The sequence below is a fragment of the Balaenoptera acutorostrata genome, chromosome 6 (genome assembly GCF_949987535.1).
Source record: "Balaenoptera acutorostrata chromosome 6, mBalAcu1.1, whole genome shotgun sequence".
Taxonomy (NCBI): Eukaryota; Metazoa; Chordata; class Mammalia; order Artiodactyla; family Balaenopteridae; genus Balaenoptera; species Balaenoptera acutorostrata.
The window spans coordinates 8,161,635-8,182,153 of NC_080069.1; the positions used below are offsets into that span (position 1 = coordinate 8,161,635).

General features: G+C 55.2%; 1 protein-coding gene across 2 annotated transcripts; it reads right to left on the reverse strand.

Annotated features, from left to right (window-relative positions):
* Positions 1 to 1,604: 1,604 nt before the first annotated feature.
* On the reverse strand, positions 1,605 to 16,788 carry BLK (BLK proto-oncogene, Src family tyrosine kinase). Of its 2 annotated transcripts, XM_007192684.2 has the most exons (10): positions 16,718 to 16,788; positions 15,697 to 15,795; positions 14,545 to 14,648; positions 10,065 to 10,211; positions 9,471 to 9,623; positions 8,047 to 8,226; positions 6,839 to 6,915; positions 4,142 to 4,292; positions 2,869 to 3,000; positions 1,605 to 2,189 (listed from the first exon to the last, which is right to left on the reverse strand). In XM_007192684.2, exons 1-10 carry the CDS (start codon positions 16,771 to 16,773, stop codon positions 1,984 to 1,986), a joined length of 1,305 nt encoding a protein of 434 aa, XP_007192746.2. In that variant the 5' UTR covers positions 16,774 to 16,788; the 3' UTR covers positions 1,605 to 1,983. The 2 variants fall into 2 exon arrangements, with proteins under 2 accessions (XP_007192746.2, XP_028024994.2); XM_028169193.2 differs by lacking the exon at positions 9,471 to 9,623.
* Between the last annotated feature and the right edge of the window lie 3,731 nt (positions 16,789 to 20,519).

Consider the following 20,519-nt stretch of genomic DNA (forward strand, 5'->3'; position numbering starts at 1 on the left):
AGGAAGTGCTTGAATTTGAACCCAGGTGTATCGGATCCCAAAGGTCTTGCTGTTACTCATTTTACAATAGCACTGCAAATGCCCTGGCTCTGGGGAGGGAGGGAGAAGGGGAAGCACAAAATTCATGAGGGGTCTGAGGCTGGGGCGTACTTCTTGCCAGAGCTCTGGTTGGGGGGCAGTGGTCATAGGCTCAACTCTCTCAGGCCTGGGCCCCTTTCCAATACCCTCACACGGACAGCTTGTGGCTGGGAGAATACTACCTCCACAGCCATGAATAGGGGCTGGGGGCAAAGAGCGGGTTCAGATCCAGGGTCCAGCACTGGCCAGCTAAGAGCCTCTGGACAGGCCTGGTGTGTGGAGTCTCTGCCGGTTTCCTCATTTGGGAAAAGAGTTTGGGTATAATAATGGTGACCCCCCGCCCGCCTCTCCATCCGTCCAGTCCCGGGGCTGTTTGGGAACGCCCTCTGGAAACAGCAATACTATGCAGATGTCTGTCCTCCTTTGCTTGCTCGGCAGCCGCTCCGTGAGGCTCTCCCGGCCCAGCATCCCCCGTTCTCTGCTGCCACGGTCCAGCTGCTCTGCTTGGGGCCACAACCCTATCCTGCTACTAATGAGCTGTGTGACCATGGAAACACCGCGTGCGCTCTCTGTTGCTGGTTTCTTTCTCTGTATTCCCACCTCCTTGGTTGTCACGTGATCAGAGGAGTCAGAAACATGGCAAGTTGTTGGCCAGAGGTTCAGGGGGAGGGAGAGAGGAAAGAATAGGTGGAGCGCAGAGGATGGCGATGAAAATATTCCATATGGTAGTGTGACGACATGGGATTATACATCCGTCCAAACCCACAGAATACAAGGCAAAGAGTGGATCCCAGCGTAAACCACGGACTGCAGTTAATAATAATGTGTCTGTGTTATAGCTCATCAGCTGTAACAAATGTACTGCCACTACTGCAAGGTGTTAATAACAGGGGTAATTGGGGGTGGGGGCGGGGTGAGGGGTAAATGGGGATTCTCTACACTTTTCATTTATTTTTCTGTAAACCTAACAGCTCAAAAAAGGAAAATCTGTTATAAACAAAACAAAAACATGACACATGGGGAGCCTCCATGAACAGCGAGGAACCTGGAACCTTCCTTGGTGTTACCATCCCCGCCTCATCAGTTTAGGCGGCTGGTCCGGGCACCACCGGAGCCCAGGGCTGCTTCGCCTCCCCGGTGCGCGCACTGTCAGCTGGGGCGCTTTGCAGAGCAACGGCCCTCCCACCCCCGACCCCGACTCAGACCTGGAGGCCGAGGATTTCTGAGGTGAGAGCGCCACCTGCTGGTCCTACTCAGGCTGCCCTAAAAGGCAGTGACTGTCGGGTCTGCGCCCTTGTCCTGGGGGGCTGGGGGCTTGACTTTCACCCAGGGCCGTCCGCGAGTCCCTAGCGGCACCACTCATGCAACCACGAAGGTCATGTATGCGACGTCCAGGCTTGTCACCAGGAACGACACGGGAAAGGTCAGATCTCGTGACTTTATTTCGGAAAAGTCCCAAAGTGCTGGAGCGCAGTATGGGTCCGGTGGGAGCCCGCGGGACTCAGGTCACCTGCGGTGGACGCCTGGCTTTTGGTGCCAGCACAGGAAGCCTTCTATGACATGATGACAAACACTTACGAGTGTGCCGGGCACTATTCTGAACACCTTAGCGGGTCATCCTCGTGAAGAACATACGAGGTAGATACAACTGTGGTTCTTCCCCGTTGTGCCAACGAGAAGGCGGAGGCACAGAGAGGCTAAGTAACTCGCCCAGGGGCACACAGCCGGAGAAGGTTCGTGCTGAGACTGGATCCGGCGTCCAAGCCGCGTGACCCACCTGCCAGGCCGCTCGACCTCTACTTTGCTCATCTGAGAAATGGGCGTGCCGACCCCTCCCTGCCTTTCCAGCCCATCTGGGGCTGAGGAAGCCGCCGGGTGAAGAGTCCTCGTCAGTTGCACACGGGCCTAGGGCTGCAGCTCGTACTGGCCCTCGGTGGCCGTGTGGAAGTCCTCGAGCACCGACTGCAGGAACTCGAAGGTGGGCCGCTCCTCGGGCCGGCTGCGCCAGCACTCGGCAATGACGCTGCGGTACAGCTCGGGCGGGCACGAATCTGGGCGCGGCATGCGGTAGCCGCGCTCCAGGTTGCGGATGACCTCGGGGTTGCTCATGCCTGGAGGCGGAGGGGACGCGGCTGAAGGGCGGAGGGGCCCGCCAGGCACGGACCGCCAGCTCCGCCCTCGCAGCCCGGCTGGCATCCCACTATTTACTTTCCAATGCTTGGAGAACAGCTGGAAACGAGGCTGTAGATTATCTCAGTGCGGGACAGCTTCTCCTGGATGGGACCCCACCTCGCTTACCTGTGACTGCGCGGCACAGGCGAGCATCACTCACCGCGCAGGTACTTGGGGAACAGGCCCCACCCCCTCCCAGAGGCTGCTAAGAGGCCCCAGCCCTTCGGGTCTGAGGCTGGGGGGCTGGGGGTTGACCCTCAAGATGGGGCTTTGTACCCAAGGTGCAAGACCAAGGGAGGGGCCACCTGCCCTCAGCTGAGGGCAAACTAGTTGGAGGAAACCTGAGTTCAGACCCCGACCTTAACTGAATTCCAGGTCTGGGGACTCACTGACCTCTGCTGGATGAAGGGGACACAGCTCTGTTGCCAAGAGCAACGTTGAGGAAGGGGGTGGAAGCCCCGCCCCCAGAGTGGCACACTTGGGTTTCTGTTTCAACCATTGGGCTCCATTCTGACATGCAGGTGGGCAACCCCAGGCACTGAGGATGGGACATCTGCCATCACAGTCATCTCAGGACAGCCCTGAGCAGCAAGGTCGCTGCAGGATGCAGCCGCCTACCTGGGTAGGGCACACGCCCGTAAGTGATGATTTCCATCAGGAGGATTCCAAACGACCACACATCTGCTTTGATGGTGAACACCCCGAAGTGGATGGCCTCTGGGGCGGTCCACTTGATGGGGAACTTGGCCCCTGTGAGAAGGCCAAGAGCAGCTTTGTGAGGCCGTGGCGGACTGCCCCTGCACGCCCCCCAACTCCCTGCCCCTCCTCCCCTCCACCCTGCCCTGCCTGGCGGAGTTAGCGCAGCTGTGCCAGGCAGAGATGCATTCAGGGAGTCGCTCAGACCCCTAGGACACGTGACCAGGAGTGTGCAGACCCTGGGGGTCCGCAGCATGAAAGGACAAATACCACCCCTGTCACCCGCTTTGGGTCTTTGCCCAGTGGGCTTCATTGGGCAACCAGCTCGTGTTTCCATCTGGGATGGGAGAGTCCTTTTCCACCTCCCGTGAGTCTTGTTTACTAACAGGAACCCATGGCTTGGGAAAGTCATCTAACTTGTCCCTGCCTTAATCCTTTCCTGCAAAATGGAAATGGTGACACATGGCTCATATACCTCCTAGGGTCACAGTGAGGACGGAATTCAAATCCTGCTGCCCGTGAAGCCCAGTGGATGGCTGCGGCCCTGGCTGGCATCCAGAACAGACCGCATGGCCCTGCCCTTGATCACCTGCACCTTGCCTGGCTTTATCCCTTGAAGTTCCCTCAGGGAACGAGGCATGTCAATCCTTCTCCCGCATCAACTGACTAATGTGCTGAGCTATTTATGCTCACTAACTTGCTTGATGAAATGTATTTTGATCCTTTCAAATCCTCTTGTGAAGAGGATTTTTGCCAAAGCTTTACAAAGTAAAGTAGAGTGCCTGCGGAGACCCCAATTCAGGTATTAGGTTTTGCTGCTCATACTTTAGGGCAGTGTTTTCCAAAGTGTGTTCTGTGAACCCCTGGTTCTGTGGGAGGTTCACAGAAGTTACATGGAAAAAGTATTTGGGATTCCAATTAGTTTGGGAGACCCGAGGTGAGGCACAAGTACACTGTTCCTTAGCTGCAGGACTTCTCAGTGCCTTTAATATGCTGCTGTGGGCTGGGAGTCTCCAAGGGAGAGCTGGATGGACTGGGCAGTGTCTCCAAACTTACCCTCTCACAGAGCCACTCCTCCTGAGGCACCTGTGCTCTACAGAACACTTTAGGGAAACGCTGGACTAGCTGGGGGCAAGGCCAGAACTGCATGACAAGAAGTCCAAAGGGACTTGGGGAGTTGGGAGGCTCGGCTCACCCTCTTGGGCAGTGTATTCATTGTCGATGATGCGGGCCAAGCCAAAGTCACCAATTTTGCAGCACAAGGTCTCAGACACCAGGATGTTGGCCGCCCTCAGGTCCCGGTGGATTGAATTCATCTGCTCGATATACGCCATTCCTTCTGCAATCTGAGAGAATGGGCCCCACGGTGAAGGCCAGCCCCCCTCGGGGAGAAGGACTCCGGCCACCCTCTGCATCAGAGCCAGGGGCCCCGCACCGCTCACCCACCTCTCCTCTCCTTCCAAGGGTCTGCAGGGGAGGAAGGTGGCAGAAGGCAGGCAGGAGAAAAGGAAGGTCTCTTGAGAGGGAAGGAGAAGAAAAGGAAGGGGCGCGAGAAGAGGGGAAGGCAGGAGGCTGGGGAGAGGGTTTCATTTCCTCAGCAAGTTGCAAGTACTGGAGCAGGGAGCCCTGGATTGGAATCATTGCTTAAGCTCCTTGGGGGAGAGGGTGTCAGTGCCCTGGCATGGAACGTGAGGGGATGGGTCTCCAGGGCCCCAGGGTTGGGGTGAGCATTAGTTGAGACCCGGCGGAGGACCTAACCCAGCAGGATCCTGACGGAACAGAGGCAGTGAAAGAAGAGAGTTGTTTCTGTCCCAGATCACCAGCATTGGGCCAGGAGGAGCCGTTTAGACAAAGAAACTAACTCAGGGTTTATTCACTGCACTCCCAGTGGATGGATGAAGAAACTGAGGCAGAGAATAGAAAGCCAGTTTACCTCCTCAAAGCCAGCACTGGAATTGGTCCCACTCCTCCTTAGGCTTCCACTGCTCTGGTTTATTCATTTATTCATTCATTTATATATTATATTATATTTCCATATTTATTCCTTCGCTAAATCATTCCATCATACACACGTGTTGGTATGGTACTGTGAGGGCTATAAAGCTGAATACCAAATATCTTATATCTGGACAGCATTTAGCCGTATTCATCCCATTAACAAATATGTACTATATTGTATTCATGTATATATGTACTATATGAGCGGTATTAGAAATTAAAAAAAAAACAAAGGTCTAGCAGGACCCAGATCTGCTTTCAAGAAGCATCCACCAGGCACGAGGCTAGGTGAACACATGACCAAGGTGCTCTCTGCACTTTCTTGTCCAGAAAAACTGAATAGACGTGACCTTGACCTGGGTCGTGAACGTTGATTAGGATTCTGCCAGCTGAGAAGAGAGTCAAAGGCATCCTGGGCAGAGGGGACAGTCTGGGCAAAGGCTCCCAGATGTGACAGGACATGGGGGAGCTGCCGTGTGGCTGCAAAGTGGGGGCACATGGGCTTGTGGTTGGAGGGGAGCTTGGCATTTCATGCCTCAGAGCAGGAAAAGGAGCGTCCAGAAGGCAGTGAGTGCGGGCATGTGTGCGTGTGTGCGTGTGTGTGCATGTGTGTGTGTGTGCACGCAGTGAGGTGTTAGCATGATCAGAATGTGGTTTAGAAGCTGCTCACCTGGAAGGTTCTGATTTTCTGGTTTCCTAACCTTCAGATTCTTGACCACACCTACTTATAAACTCAGGTGGCTTTTCACATCTTTTGCCTCTGGGTGACCCAATATTTCCCAAAGGATTGACTAAGAGACCGCGGAGAGAGAGAGAGAAGGAAAAGAATGGGGGGAAAAAAGAGTGGGCAGGTTGCTCACTGCGCCGTGGTTTGAAACCGGTTACCAGCGTTAATTTTCCGAGACCACCTCAGCAGCCTGTTGGACCCGGCCTGCGCTCACCTCGGTGGAAAAAAGCGGTGGTGACCTCAGTTCCTGCCCTGATATTAACAGCAGATAACGGTAGAGGAGGAGGGGAGGGGCTGGTGTGGGATGCGGAAGGGTGCCTTTCTGCAGCAGGATGTGTGTGTGTGCGTCTATGTGTCTCACGGGCTGACCACAGACCGGAGCTTTTCTGCTGAGTTCCAGTTTTAACAGATGCACACTTGGAGCCACCAGATGTGCTTTGCTGCCGGGTAGAACCCTTGGCTAAAATCCCCGGGGAGGAAAGATCCCTCCTCTTCCTTTTGCTCTTGACCTCACGCCGTCTGAGTCTACAGAAGGCGTTTGTGGGTACCATCTGAGGACAGGCGAGGCCACCACGGAACACGGGCCTACCGCGTGACATGGACGTCGTGGGAACGCTCTGGGTCTCCCACACCATCCTTTCCTCCCTCTCGTCCTTAGCAATAGAACCCACCTCGCTCCTTCACGGCTGCCCAGGATAAAGACTACATTTCCCAAGCTCCCTTGCAGTAGGGGTTGGCTGGTGACCGGTGGCCAGGGGGCTGGGAGAGCAAGGGTAGTGGGTGACTTTGGGGACGCGTCTGTAAAGGGAAGGAGGTGGGCTTCCCCGCCCCCCGCCGCTCCCTTCTTCTTGCTGGCTGAGGACAAGATGCTAAAGTGCGAGCAGCCTCCCTGGGTGGGAAGATGACCTGCTAAGACCTGGAGGGTGGAAGAAACCTGGGTCCCTGTGACTCTGAGGAGTGGCCTCGCTGCCCACCCCAGACTGCCCACCTCAGACTGCCCACCTCTGGTGTTCACACATTTAAGCCATGATGACTTTGGGCTCTCCGGCCTTCACAGCCCAGCCTAAATCTAATGGACACAACCTCTAAATAGTTGATCTTGTTAAGCCATGGGGACGGAGGGAGAGGGTCTGGGGGCCTGGCCCGCTGCACTAGGTTCTCACAAACCTGGGCCGACATGTCGATCAGCCTTGGGAGGGACAATCGGTTACCTTCATCCGTCTTCAGGAAATCCAGCAAGCAGCCTGAGGAAAGAGAAGTTGCAGCTGCACTTGTGCAGAGTGACCCAACCAACCCTGGCTGGGCCGGCCTCTCAGGGTATGGGCTGCTCCCCACCTGCGGCAGGAAGTGGGTGGCACTCTGTCGGGTCTCTTGTGCCCAGAGGACAAACCCATCCACAGCTGCAGGTGCCTCTGCTCTACAGAAACTCCCATCTCAGCCCTCACAGCACCCGGGAGGTGCTGATCTGCTACCGGCTGCTCGGAGGATGTTAGGTCTCAGCCAAGTTCAGGGTCGTGCAGCCAGGGGACCGGAGCAGAACATGCTCTTTCCCCGCACAACATTCCAAAGCATCTTCTTGCCCCCTTCACTGTCTGTTGGCAGAGATTCTTCCTCCGAGGGCCAAGGGCACAAGAAAGCACCAGAATGGAGAGACCCGTCTCCTGGGTTGGTGCAGGGAACAAACGCAGCTGCTCTCTGGCATCTAAGAGTCGGGGGATTCTCACCAGAGGGGTGGCTGAGAGGTGAGCAGGGGGGCCAGGTGGGCCCCCTTCATGACGACCTTTAAGGAACTGTATTAGCACAGCACGTTAGGATCTGACCAGAATCAGCGTGTGGTCAGGGCCACAGGAGGGGTGAGAAGGAGCCCCCTGCCCCGGGAGAGCGTGGCCACACCAGGGACCTCAGAGGCCATCTCGCCCATCCTCTCTTTTCATCCATGTTGTAAAATGCTCATAGGGTTGTAAAACGTTCCCTGAACGAGAACCGTCTCTGGACACCCAGCCTACTGTTCTCTGGACTTTGCCTCGCTCTGTCCTCCCCAGGGGGCATCAAGGAGTGCCAGGCACAGAAGGCGCACTCCAAAAATGCTGGTTCAAGGGCTCCTGCACCGAGGACACCGCTCTGTAAGGACCACTTATCCGTCTTGTTCTCACCATCCTTCCCTCCGCCCCCCACGCACATGGAACACCCTAGACCTGAAAGATGTTGGCTAACTGATCCAGCCCATGGCTCAGTGATCTCCTGCGGAGGTCTCCTGGCCAGGCAAACCCACGGCAGCAGATCAGCCTCAGCCTTCTCGGCCCCCCAAGCCTGGACTCCCACCCTCAAGCCTCCCTGCCTCTGTGTGAAGGATGCAGTCCCGGGCAGGGCACCACCTCTGGCCATGTACTCGGTCACGATGTAGATGGGCTCCTTGGTGACCACGGCGTAGAGACGGACCAGCCTCTCATGCTGGAGAGTTTTCATCAGGTTGGCCTCACCCAGGAAGGCCTCCGGAGACATGGTTCCCTCCTTCAAGGTCTTGATGGCCACCTTGATGTTGTTTTTGTAATAACCTGAGCCCCAGGGACGGAGAATGAAGAGGACATTCAGAAGACCCAGAGGCTATGGGAGGTGATCCCTTAACCAAAATCGACCTAAGCTTCCAGGAGCCATCGCTGCTCTATAGATGGGGCACTGAGGCCACAGCCGCCCCCGCCCCGCCCCCGTAGGTGGTCCTGGGCTGGAATGACAGCTCCTGAGAGAGATAGATGTGCCTGCTTACCTTGCGGGATGCCAGCTTGTCCCAGCCTCCCCCGCCAGACGGGAGCCCCAGGCAGTGGAGGAACTTACCCGGCCTGGGAGGGGGGCCACTTCACCTCCTTGCCCCTCCACCTGGGTCTGGGCTGCATCTCTTGTCCTTCAAGTAGCCTGCCTCCTACCCCTACGTAATGAGTCTCTTCTCCCACCTGATAGCTTCCGCGTGGCAGGGAGCATTACAGCCCATGATAAAAGCATAGAGAACGCGGAGGGGGCCTGGGGACTCCTTCCCCCTTTCTGCGCCCTGTGATGTTTCCCTTACAGCGCCGGCACCTGCACACCCCCACCCCCACCATGAGGTCCCCATCCACACTGAAGGGAGAAGGCAAGTCATGACTCAGACTTGCAACAAGCCAGGTGGAGCTCCTGCCAGGGGCGCCTCAGGCATCAGTCCTGGGTGCCAGAGGATTCGGGGGGGGGCAGCAGGATCCCACCGTGAAATCATGCCCAGAGACACGGACCTTTCCAGGGATAAAATAAAGCACCTTGTGTTCTGAGAGTGCCCATGCTGAGCAGAGGAGAGACCATCAACTATAATTGAAGGTGAGGCCACAGGGGTCCAGAAGTTAAGGGACTGGCTAGTCTCACAGCTGCAAGTGGTGGCTTTGGTCTGTTACCAGAGTCTTGGGGCCCCTGGTTCACCGCTCACCACGGTTAACATGCTGTTGCCACTCTATGAGTTAGCAAGGTGTTCCAGGTCACACACAAATCAATGGCAAAGGCAGCTCTGGGCAGCAAAGAACGAAGGAGGGACTGGGCTGAGGGGGTGGGAGAGTTGGATTCTACTCCTGCTTCACCATCATGTGCGGAACAGCTGAGGGCAAGTCACTTTAGTGTTCTATGCCTCCATTACCTCATCTGTAAAATGGGTATATAGCCGCAATCCCTTCCCCCTCATAAGCCTTTATGGGAAGCATGATGCCCTGTGCAAATCCCGAGACTTCTGTGCTTCAGGACGCAGGACAGGGAGAGAGCAGCTCCCGGCGTGACACATACTCACCCATCCAGACTTCGCCAAACTGCCCAGACCCAAGTTTCCTGAGCAGCTTGAGAGACTGCCGGGGGATTTCCCATTCATCCTGGGCCCAGGGGTTCTGGAGAGCCAGGCTGACACAGGGTTGGGTCAGCCTCTGGCACAAACCATCCCCTTTCTCTGCGTTAGGAAAGAAGAGGTGGGGCTGGAGCCAGACTGGTCTCATTCTCTTGGGAGCCATATCACTCCCAGCTGTGTCCCTGCCCCCTATTGCCCGCCCTACCCCACCCCTACCCCTCGTGCACACACCACACACACACAGCTCTCTGCGTTCGTTTTGCATTAAGCAAGGAATGCTATCATTGTCTTGCTGTCTCTAAGACTGAAAATACTTGTTACTCTCCAAGTGGTCACAGCCAGTAGAGGGGATTAGGGACACAGAATGTGAATCGTTATGTTGACAGTTGTCAACTCCTTAGGTCCAGCCTTGGGATAATCCTCCACCCCTCCACCAAGATGGTACCGATAATTCACACCATCCTGAGATCTTAGTGATAGAGAGATACAAGGGCTCCTCTGGTACAAGCCCCCCATGCCCCCTCATCAGATGCCCCCTCTTACTAGAATAGTGCTGCACCAAAGCCTGCAGGGTGGGGAAGGTGCTTCGGGGGGAGATGTAATAGCCGCCTTCATCCAGGGAGCGGATCTTATAGTGTTTGATCACCTCCCCCTGGGTGGTCACATCCTTCACAGACAGAGAAAAGGCACCTGGAGGGTTAATAAAGACACATACATGAGAAGTAAGGCATAAAGAAGGAAAACCAGGACTGGGATTTGGGCTTCATTTCAATACCCTGGAAAAAAGTTCCCCGAATTCTGCTCTCCATTTTGACCACTTCCATCAAAAGTTACCTTTTCCTTCATCTCACCCTCCACCCTCCTGGAAGCCTTTCCTCGCAGCTCCATCTGACTCTGTCCTTGACGTTCCTCCCCAAATCTCCAAAAACTCAGCCAGGGAATCCCAGAACTCTGGAGCAGGCAGGATGTTATCTTAGCAATCAGGCTGTCCCCCAACTTGGGCCCTGGGGCTTGGGGACCCTTTGCCATGGGATATTGAGAAATATAGAATTGTTGGAGGGACTAAGAGATTGACTCATTCATTCATTCATTCATTCCAGGTGAAAGGCTGACCCTACCCCACATGCAATAGCAAATTACAACCCCAAGCACTCCTGTCCGTGGGGGACAACATAATAAGACACTCCCCAGGGGTTCTGTTCAAATCCATACACACATCTAGGTATTTTGTCTTCTAGGTTAATGTAGCAGATGCCAAGGGTTAAGAGCAATTTAGGTGGCAAGAGTTTTCAGCTGAAAAACATTCCACGAACTTGATGTTTTTTACAAAGCGCCTCTGTCCAGCTCTCTGGGCACCACACTCCTCCACTCTTATTTGGAAGATGAGGAAGCTGAGGCCCAGAAGGGGGATGTCGCTTTGCCCCAGGGCCCTCCGCTGGCCAGCGGCAGGCTTGGGGGCTCCCGTGCCCTTCCTAAGGGCGCGCCTACCGCGAGCAGTACCACCCTTCCCCGCCAGGTGTCAGGCTTGGACACCTCTTGTCCTGGGTGTGGGCGCTTGATTTTGCTCTGCGGTGTTTGTCTTCAGGCGTCTTTCCTCCCCCATCAGCCCATCAGCCCATCTCAAATCCCTTCTCCCCTAACCCTTGGCCATTGCGCCTCTCTTATTGCCCACCTGCAAAAGGATGCGGAGAAGCCTTGCGCCCCGCGGCGCGCCCTGCCTCCGCCACAGCCCGCCCCACGCGCCCGACCCCAGCCCAGCCCGCACGCGGCAAACTGTGGCCCCGACTTCGTCCCGGGGGGGTGCAACGCGCCCCGGTATCTCAGGAACCAGAGAGTGGCTCTAGTGAGTCCATTCATCCGCGCGTCACCCTAGTGAGGAAAGGGGCTGTTCTCCCCATTCCCTCCGCTGCATCCTGCTTGCGAATCCTCGAGATCAGCCAAGGAGACCGGGCTCTCCTCCAGCAGTGCCTCTCTCTTGTGTGGGCTCCTCCTAGGGCCTGTCCCGAATATCTTTTTACAATCTGGCGTTCCTTCCTCTTAAAGGGGACTTCAATCCTTGCAGTTCACAAAATCTGGATCCCCTTGTCCTGTCTCCACGCTGCGTGTGGGCTGCGCTGGGCATAGGCAAGGCTGGGCTCCCAGAGATCGAGATTTCTTAACACCGTAAGGACCACCTGCCCTGGAACTGGGAAACGAGTCAGTCCTCACACAGATACCAATTAAATGAAGCTTGAGAAGCTAAGGGATGTCCTGGAGGCCTCTCGGGGCTAGAACTCGCTCCCTGGCTTCTGGGGGCAGTGTTCCTTCGCCATCTCCCATCCTCTGTCTGTGGCCTCCAGGGGCTTTGGAGTTCGGTGGAGTGTGGGCATGTGTATGCGGGGATGTGTATATGTGCGTGGGGTCCCGAAGCCTCAGCTCCATCTGGCCAATCCCAGCCTGGACTAGCTGGGGAGGGGGGCAAGGGCAGGAGGAGACACCCGCCGCCCTTAGAGACCCCTTCCTCCTTCACACTGAGGATGGGGACGCCCTTTCCCTCCAGGGGGCCCCTTAGCAATAGGCAACAATTAAAACATCATTTCCGGGTGAAATGACGTGATGTCTGGGATTTGCTTCAAAGTAAGAGTGGTGGGTGGCGATACACACAAAACGAGATTAGCTGGGTTGATTATTGTTGAAGCTGGGTGTTGGGTACAGGGGCTCCATTATACTGTTCGCTTTACTTCCGTATGCGTTTGAAATATTCTACAGCCAACAAAACACTTATGTCATCTCTAATGATTCCCATATTGTTTCTTGGACATAGGTGCACTGCTATTCACATGGAGTAGTGGCAATATCCTAATATGTATGTGTATATAATTTAATGCATCCATGGGTGCATCTCAGGAAATTCTGCACAGAGCACTCCAACGCACCATTGCATCCCTCCACCTCCCCAACCTGGCTCTGACCCTTTGAGGGGCAATGAGCTGCGGGAGCTCCCCTGAGCCTCCAGTGGGTTGTAAGCAGCTCTCTTTGTCCAGCTTTTGCTGCTTTAGTGTTTCCACTCACTGCAGTTCTCAAGCCATGGATGGAGCTGAGGGGTAAGCCAGCAGGCAGGGGAGGGGTGGTGCTCCCACCAGGGAAGCCCTGTCCATTCTCTTTGCCCCAACACAGGGGGCCAGGCTCACAGTCCAGCCACCCTCTCTCCCCTTCACCTCCGATGTCGCTGCCGCCACCTCCTCTCCTGTAACAGGTCCCTCTGTGCAGTGTCCTGATAACAAAGGCTTTCTTCACCCTGCTTGGGAAACTCCCCTCCATCCACCCAGGTTAGGCCAGTTTGACACGTTTTAGAGCTTGTGAAGATTTTCGGTGCCCCTCAGATGATCTGGGCCCTGACGCTTGTTCACTGTTGGTCTTGAATGAGTCACTTCTTCCCTCAGGGAGTCAGTTTTCTCATCTTTCAAATGGGGGTATTGGCCCAGTATCTCAAAGATGGAAGACTGGTGGCAATCGTGTACCAGGAAGCATATGTAACAAGGTTCACAGCAGCACGTTCATAACAGCTCCAAACTGGAAACAACCCCAAGTCCACCAACGTTAGCGTGGAGAAATAGCAATGACTTATGGAATATTCATATACTAGATTCCTTATAGCAGTCAAAGTGAACAGACTGTTGCTATCCTCAACAACACGAGTGAGTCTGTCATGGGCTGAATTGTGTCCCCACTCTCCCCACAAATTCCTGTGTTGAAGTCCTAACCCCCAGTATATCAGAATGTGGCTGTCTTTGGAAATAGGGTCTTTAAAGAGGTGATTACATTAAAATGAGGTCATTGGGGTGGGCCCTGATCCAATATAACTGGTATCCTTATAAGAAGAGGGCATGAGGACACAGACACACACAGAGGGACAACCATGCGAGGACACAGGGAGAAGACGGTCATCTACAAGCCAGGGAGAGAGGCCTCAGGAGAAACCAACCCTGCTGACACCTTGATCTCAGATTTCTAGCCTCCAGAGCTGTGGGAAAACACATTTCTGTTAAGTCCCCCAGTTCCTGGTACTTTGCTTCAGAAGGCCTGGCAAACGAATACAGAATCTTACAGTGTTGAGTGAAAGGAATAGGACACACACAAAAACTAAAATAGTATGATTCCATTTGTATAAAGGTGAAAAACAGACAAAACATGGGTGGTAAAACTATAAAGAAAGATAAGGAAGGATATCCATCCAAGTCAGGACAGTGGTGGCTTCTCTGGCGGGTGGGGAGGTGAATCAGAAAGGGGCACCGGTGGGGCAGGGAGAGGGGCTCTGGGTGTCTGGAATGTTCTCGCTCTTGTGGTTACAGAGGTGTTTACTTAGCATGACTCTATGTTTATAATTATGCACTCATTTATAATTTATGCAATTTTTAGATGTGTTTTATACTTTATAGCAGAAAGAACTTTGAGGAGGAAAGACAGAGAGAAAACTAAAGACAGAGAAAGAGAAAACCCAGTGGCCTGAGGGTGGTGGCAGAAACGTTCTGCTCGGTCAGTGGGTTTGAATCTATGAGTCCCCCAGATCTCAACGATCACTGCCCCCTCCTTGTATATCACAAACTTATACCTCACAGGCTCCTGGAAGTGTCTGAGTCACCGCCTCTAGCTGAGATTATCTCTAAGGATTCTTTCAGCTCCCAAATCCTTTGATTCCAGACGTGGCCCTGGGTCACACCCCCTCTTCCGCCCCCGCCAGCCTCAGCACCCCTGCTGACCGAGGCAGTGCGAGACCAGCCCGAGATGGGAGCTGCTCTCGTGCTGGGCACGTTTCCAGCAGGGCCCTGGGAGAACTGTCCATGTGTACAGCCCCACGCTCAGTTACCGGATACCCGGGGGCTGTCCTGGCTGGCCTGATGTGGGAGGGACCCCCTGGGGCGGACGCTGCCAGGTTCTCCTGCCTAGCACCCCCACACACTGGCCCCCTCCCAACTCCCAGAAGCAAGGCCGCAGGTGGGGTTCCCGGGCTGCACAGGGGAGGGCAGCGGAGGCCCAGGCTTACCTTTGCTGGTTTCGCTCTCTCTAATAAGAAAGGAGCCGGCTTTATTGATTGGAGCCAGAAGCTGCCTCTCGGCATCTCTCCGGCAAATTGATCTGAAGAACCACCTGGAAAAGAAAAGCACAAAGGCAGACAGACCTCAGAGAGTGGCCACACTCCCGGGGATATTGTCACCCAAGTCCCTTCCCTCCAGAGATAAAATGTGTTCCTGTTGTCGACTTAACCCTGAGCTGAGCCCCTCACATTTTGCTACATGAAATGCCCCTCGGTCCCTTTCCCTGCTGTCAGCGATGGACTTGGTGTTTTCTTGAAATGAAAGGAGAGCAGTATTTCGTGCCCTTTGTTAATTTTGCTCTGGGAGAATGCACCTGACACCTTCCCTCACAGCCCACCCTCCTTGGGGTCGGGTCTCTAGTGCCCCTTGAGCAGAGGCTGGTCAGGGTGGATGTGCCCCGGCCTCACGCTGGTCCAGGGCCGGGCACAGGGCCGGGCGTGCTGGGCAAGGAGCCCTCCTGAGGGCGAGCATCTCTGGATGGGAACACTAGGCGAGGCGGCAGACCCGTGCCAGCTCGTGAGTTTGACAGACTCTGAGCTCCTTCAGGGCAGGGGTCACGTCATAATGGGTTTTGCATCCTCCCCGGTCCTGGGCAGAGCTGGGGCTCTGGCTCTGTTTGCTCAGGGCACTAATGCTCGAGGCCCTGGCTGGTGCTGTGTGCAGGTGGGTTATGAGGATGCCGGGGCGGAGCTGTCCCCTAAGGCCCCCATCCTGTGAGTCCCCCGAGGTGCAAGCCCTGAGTCCTGCCCTGGAGGCAGGGGAGGAGGGTGGCTGATCAAGGCGGTGGGACATGGGGTCGTCTCTATCAGGTTAGCCAGGAAATGGGCAGCTCCTATTTTACAGATGGGAAGGGTGAGATGGGCTCCCCGAGTGACACCCTCAGTGTCACACAGAGATTTAAACGTTGCTGGGACATTAGACAAGCCTTTCCCAGCGGCACCAAGTCCCCACCCCTCTCCTGCCCCCTCCGAGCCGGGTTCACACCCTGCTCTGCTCTTTAGCCACTTTCTGGCTCCGCCCTGCACAGACTAGAAGCAGCCAGCACAGACTAGAAGCAGCCAGCACACGCCTCTGCTCTGAAGGGCCGTCTGTCCACCTACTTTTCCACTTCCAGGGTCTCTATTCGGGTCACAAAGTTGCTGGGCACGTAGCCTTCTCTTCCTGTGATGAGAGACTTGGCCAACCACCAGTCTCCAGCTCTAGGCGGGAAAGAAAAACAAAACAGGTGGCGGCTCCCACGGGCCTCTCTGGGCAGCTCACCGCCCACAGCATCTCACCCCTGGGAGGCAGAGGATTCGAGGGGCAGGTGGTCGGGCAGAGGGAGGGAACTGGGGCCAGTGGCTCAGTGATGCCGTGTGTCCAGGTCATTCCAACTCGCCAGCATCCGATGGGCCCAAGATGCTCCTGGTCCAGGGGAGGAAAGGGAACAACGCAGCCTCCAGGGGAGGTTTGTCTCCATAGCCTGATCCACCAAGAGGGCCCCAGTCCTCTGGTGAGACGCCTTCCTCTCGATTAATGGGACACGTTTAGGGTTTGGGGAGTGAGTTTGGACTGGACGGGAAAGACAGAAACAAGGAGGGCTGCGGAGGAGAGGACGAACCGGAGCCCACAGGTGGTCAAAAGGTCAGGGCCTTCACACTTTATCAGAGAATATCAAGAAATAAAGGAGCCCTCAGGCTCCACAGGACAAGCCTGACGTGCGAAAGAGTAGCTTTAGAGCAGTTTCTGAGAAGAAACCCTGGATAAACTAAAGCTGAATTCACAGGTAGGGTCTCACGCGAGATCTTGTCCTGCAAGGGAGACAAATCTGGACCCAACAGACTCCAGCCCAGAGCTGTGATGCAGCAGCCAGGCAAGCGTTGTGGGCATCAGGAGGGCTTCATGGAGGAGGTGACGTTAAAGGCGGGTTTTGAAGGAAGAGTAGGATTTTGACAGCAGAGCAGGAGGTAGTGAATACGAACCCCTACTACCGAGTGACTGGGCTGGGCTGAGGGGCAGGGCACTGGAGAAGATATTCTGGAGGCAGCCGTGCAGGGCGGTGGGTTGGGGGAAAGGTAGGTGGGTGGGGGGTGGGGTCCTGTGGGGGGACACCGTCACAGGGATGGTGTCCAGGACACTTACTCCTTCAGGATCTGCAGCTTCTCCCCCTTCAGCATCTGCAGGTCCCGGTCGTTCATGGCTTTGTAGTCATACAGGGCCACCACGAAGTTTTCCTCTAGGGTGAACAGGGAAGAGATGGTCACTGCTTGGGCTGCTAGAGCGATGATAGGGGCTGGAAAAATCCTGAAGATCTAGGGAGATCGGCTGTGTGGACCTGAGGGCCGCAGACCCATGTCTGGGAACCATCCCTTATCACTTCGGAGGCCATGACCCTCCCCTCTCTTCCCCTTCTCCCCCTGCCCTCCCTGCCTCTGTTCCAAGGGGAGTAGTGGTCTCGGAACGTAGCAGCTGTAACTTGGACCTGTAACGGTACCCAGGGCCCTGTCACGGTACCCAGACGAGCTGCTGGTCCCTGGAACGGAGCGGGCTCTGGAGCTTGGCTTAGCGTCTTCCCAATGACCACTGCTTTTCTGCACAGCTCGGGGGGGCCAAGACCCCCGCCCCGGAAATGGTCACCTGGAGACCACTTAGCGTCCCCAGAAGTAGATGACTCAGCTTTGTCCCCAAAGTGTGGCTGTTCACCTCCCCTCGGCGGGAAGGGGGGCTGGAATAGATGACACAGGCCTCCTCCGGTTCTGAGATTCAAGTTCTCGTGCCAAAGGCAGTTGGTTTTACTTCCTTCTCCTGGGCTTCCTTCCTGGAGATGCGAAGCCCCCGGCAGGAAGTAAGGATCCCCCCTAACGGTAATTAACCGTGATCCTCCGCAGGATAAGAAACACCAGGCACCAGGCAAGGCCACTAACTGGATTCCAGCTCTTGACTGACAGACTCTGAGCTCCTTCGCGGAGGGGCCCCATCGTAATTAGTTTTGCATCCTCCGCAGTCCTGGGGCGGAGCCGGGCTCTGGCTTGTTTGTTCAGTGCAGCCGTGCGAGTGCTCTAATGCCCGAGGCCTCCCGGTGCTGGATGCAGGTGTGTTATGAGGATGCTGGCGCAGAGCTCTCCCGGAAGCCCCATCCTGTGAGCCCCCTGCCCAGGCCTCAACCCCCGAGCCCAGAGGGCCGAGGTCATTCATTATGTCACCTCCACAGTCCGGCCCATCAGAGTGGAAGTGGAGACCGGGGGTGGTTAGAAGGCCGGCAGGGGGCCTTTGAAAGCAGGCTGGGAAACTAGATATGGGAAACTCCATATGCAACAGAGCAAGGGCTGGGACGCAGAGCCAGCGACCTTCGCCCTCGGAGGTTGGGAGCTAGAATTTTTGAAAGCCTGGGTTTGACGATGCTCTTTGTATTTGCTGTAACTCTTTTGGTGCTCATTCGTAGTTTGTAAAGTCTTTTTAAAAAAAAAGCCCACCCAGGCTCAGGTACACTAAAGGAGCTGGTGCTTGGCTCCTGGAGAGACACCCCCCAAGGGCAGGTGAAGCCTAGGGCACCTCCCTCAGCCTCCCCCCAGGCCTTCTCCTCTCCGACCCTCGAGGGCCCGTCTTCCCCGGGAAGCCGCTCCCACCACGGCCCCTGTTCCAACCGCACGAAGCCGGGGCCCGGAGGGTGTGGCCAGGGGAGGCTCAGCTGCCGAAGCAGCCCCTTCCTACCTTGGTCCGGGTGCGTGGTGCGAGGAGCGGGGGCAGCCAGGTGGTTAAACACGACCTAGAGTGGAGATGCACGCGCTCTGTGTTAGGTCACGGCCCCGAGGCCTGCGCAGGGCAGGAGGGCTGAGACTGCTGGGTGCCAGCCGGAGGGTCTGGGGGAGCCTCTCTGCTGGCCCAGGAGGCTGCACAGGTGAATTCGACCCATGCTGCCTCAAGCCCCAGGTGCCAGTGCCACCTCCCACAAGCCGGGACCACCTGCCCAACCACACACGCGGCTGGAGGAGGGGTACGTGGGAATGCCCCAACTTGGTAAGAGGCAGCTGTGGAACTGTGAGGGGAAGCCGTGTCACCCGGGTCAAAATCCTGGTTCTTCTTTAAAAGACGAAATTGCCAAAGAGTATTTGCTCTCAAGGGAAATTATTTTAAAAGCATATTTCCCTCAAACTCAACAGATGTATTCCCAGGTATGTACCCTGTAGAGAAACCTTTGTACTGGAATGCTCCCAGAAAAAAAATTAAAAAAATAAAAATCGTTGAAGTTTGGTCACCCTTTGACCAAAGACAGACGAATAGACAAACTGGAGCGAGTTATGCAACGAAACCCGGGGCGAGTTCGTGGCCACAGCCCCAGGCATCCACGTGGGTAAAACCCACAAACGTAACGGAGATCCAAAACCCACGCCTCGGACGAATACGTGCTGTCTGATTCAAATGATTTAAAGTTCACAACGGGTAAAATCAAACTGAAGAGTGTTTAGAAACACATACATATGTGATCACACCGAAAAACCGAAGCTAAGGAATGATAAACACCCTCAGGATAGTGGGGCCTGGGGTGACGAGGATAGGCTGGGGGCAGCAGACAGTCTCAACCGGTCACCTTCTACTTCTGAAGATGACGGGGCTCTTCATTTTGCTCTTTTTTCAACTTGACACATGTGTTACAAAATTTTTTTTTTTTTTTGGCCACGCAGCATGTGGGATTCCCCCACCAGGGATCGAACACGTGGCCCCTGCGATGGGAGCACGGAGTCTTAACCACTGGGGCCGCCAGGGAAGTCCCCAGATATTCTTTTTGTATTCCATATTTATTGAACACAGTTTTGAAGTAGCATTTTGCAAAATGGCATGTATAGCGTGGTCCCATTGACGATACAAGCATGTAATATAAATAACCCAGAGAAAAGGGGTCTGGAGGCAGGAGCTCTGAAGTGCTAACGCCAGGTATCATTGGGCAGTGGAATAATGAGCATTTATAATTTTTTTCCATAATTAATAGATATGACGTGACTTTTAAAAAAGTTTAAAACCTTCCAGGCTCTACTACTTATTAGCATATAACGAACACAGTCGAAGTCGGCGTTTTCCCAGTCGATCATTCATTCATTCAACAAACATTTCATTGCTACCTGCCAAGCCCTGCACTAAATTGGGACATGGATAGATAAGATTTCTCTAAGAAACAGGATTGGCAATCCCCCCTCCCCTCCCCCATCAGGTCACTGTCAGAATAAAGCAATGGCCAGTAGAATGCGCTGGTGAGGGTTGGGGGACCCAGGCATGACTCCCAACTGCCCCAAGCCAAAAGGGGGTAGGTGGCCGGGCGGGGGAGACACGAACACCATCATCTAAAAGTGCCTCTTTGGGAATGCTACCGTCAAAGGCTGCCAACCGCTTTGTGAACAGACCAGAGCTGCATGACAGGCTCATGAGAACTTGAGGGCCTGCTGCGGGGGAGAGGGCCCCTCCAGTCCTAGGCTGCCTTATCCCAGGACGGCAAGCTGCTTGGAATGCCAGCAGCAGTGCCACGAAGGGGACAAGGACCATCAGGAGCTTCTGGGCAGGGGGTGGGGGCAGCAGATGTTGCTAAATGCCCCAGACCCCCCCTCACCCCACCCTTTCTCCAAGTTGACATTTTTGATATCCTTTCCTCTTCAAGGCTGCCCGTGTGCATTGAAAACTGGCTAAGAATTACCGGGAACCCCCTAGGCCTGGTCCTGTGCCTTGCACACCTGCCTATGGTCACGGCCCCATCAGAAAGGCATTCTTACTGTACCCATTTTACAGATGCGGACACTGAGGCACAGAGGAGTTAAGTAACCTACCTGGAAGCACACCGCTCATAGACTTAAGCTCGGCAATCTGGCTGCTAAGCTTGGTACTATGCCACCGCTGCGACGTGGGTCATGGTGGCAGTGGGAGGGGCCCACTTGTTGGAGCCCTGCGTTGTCTAGAG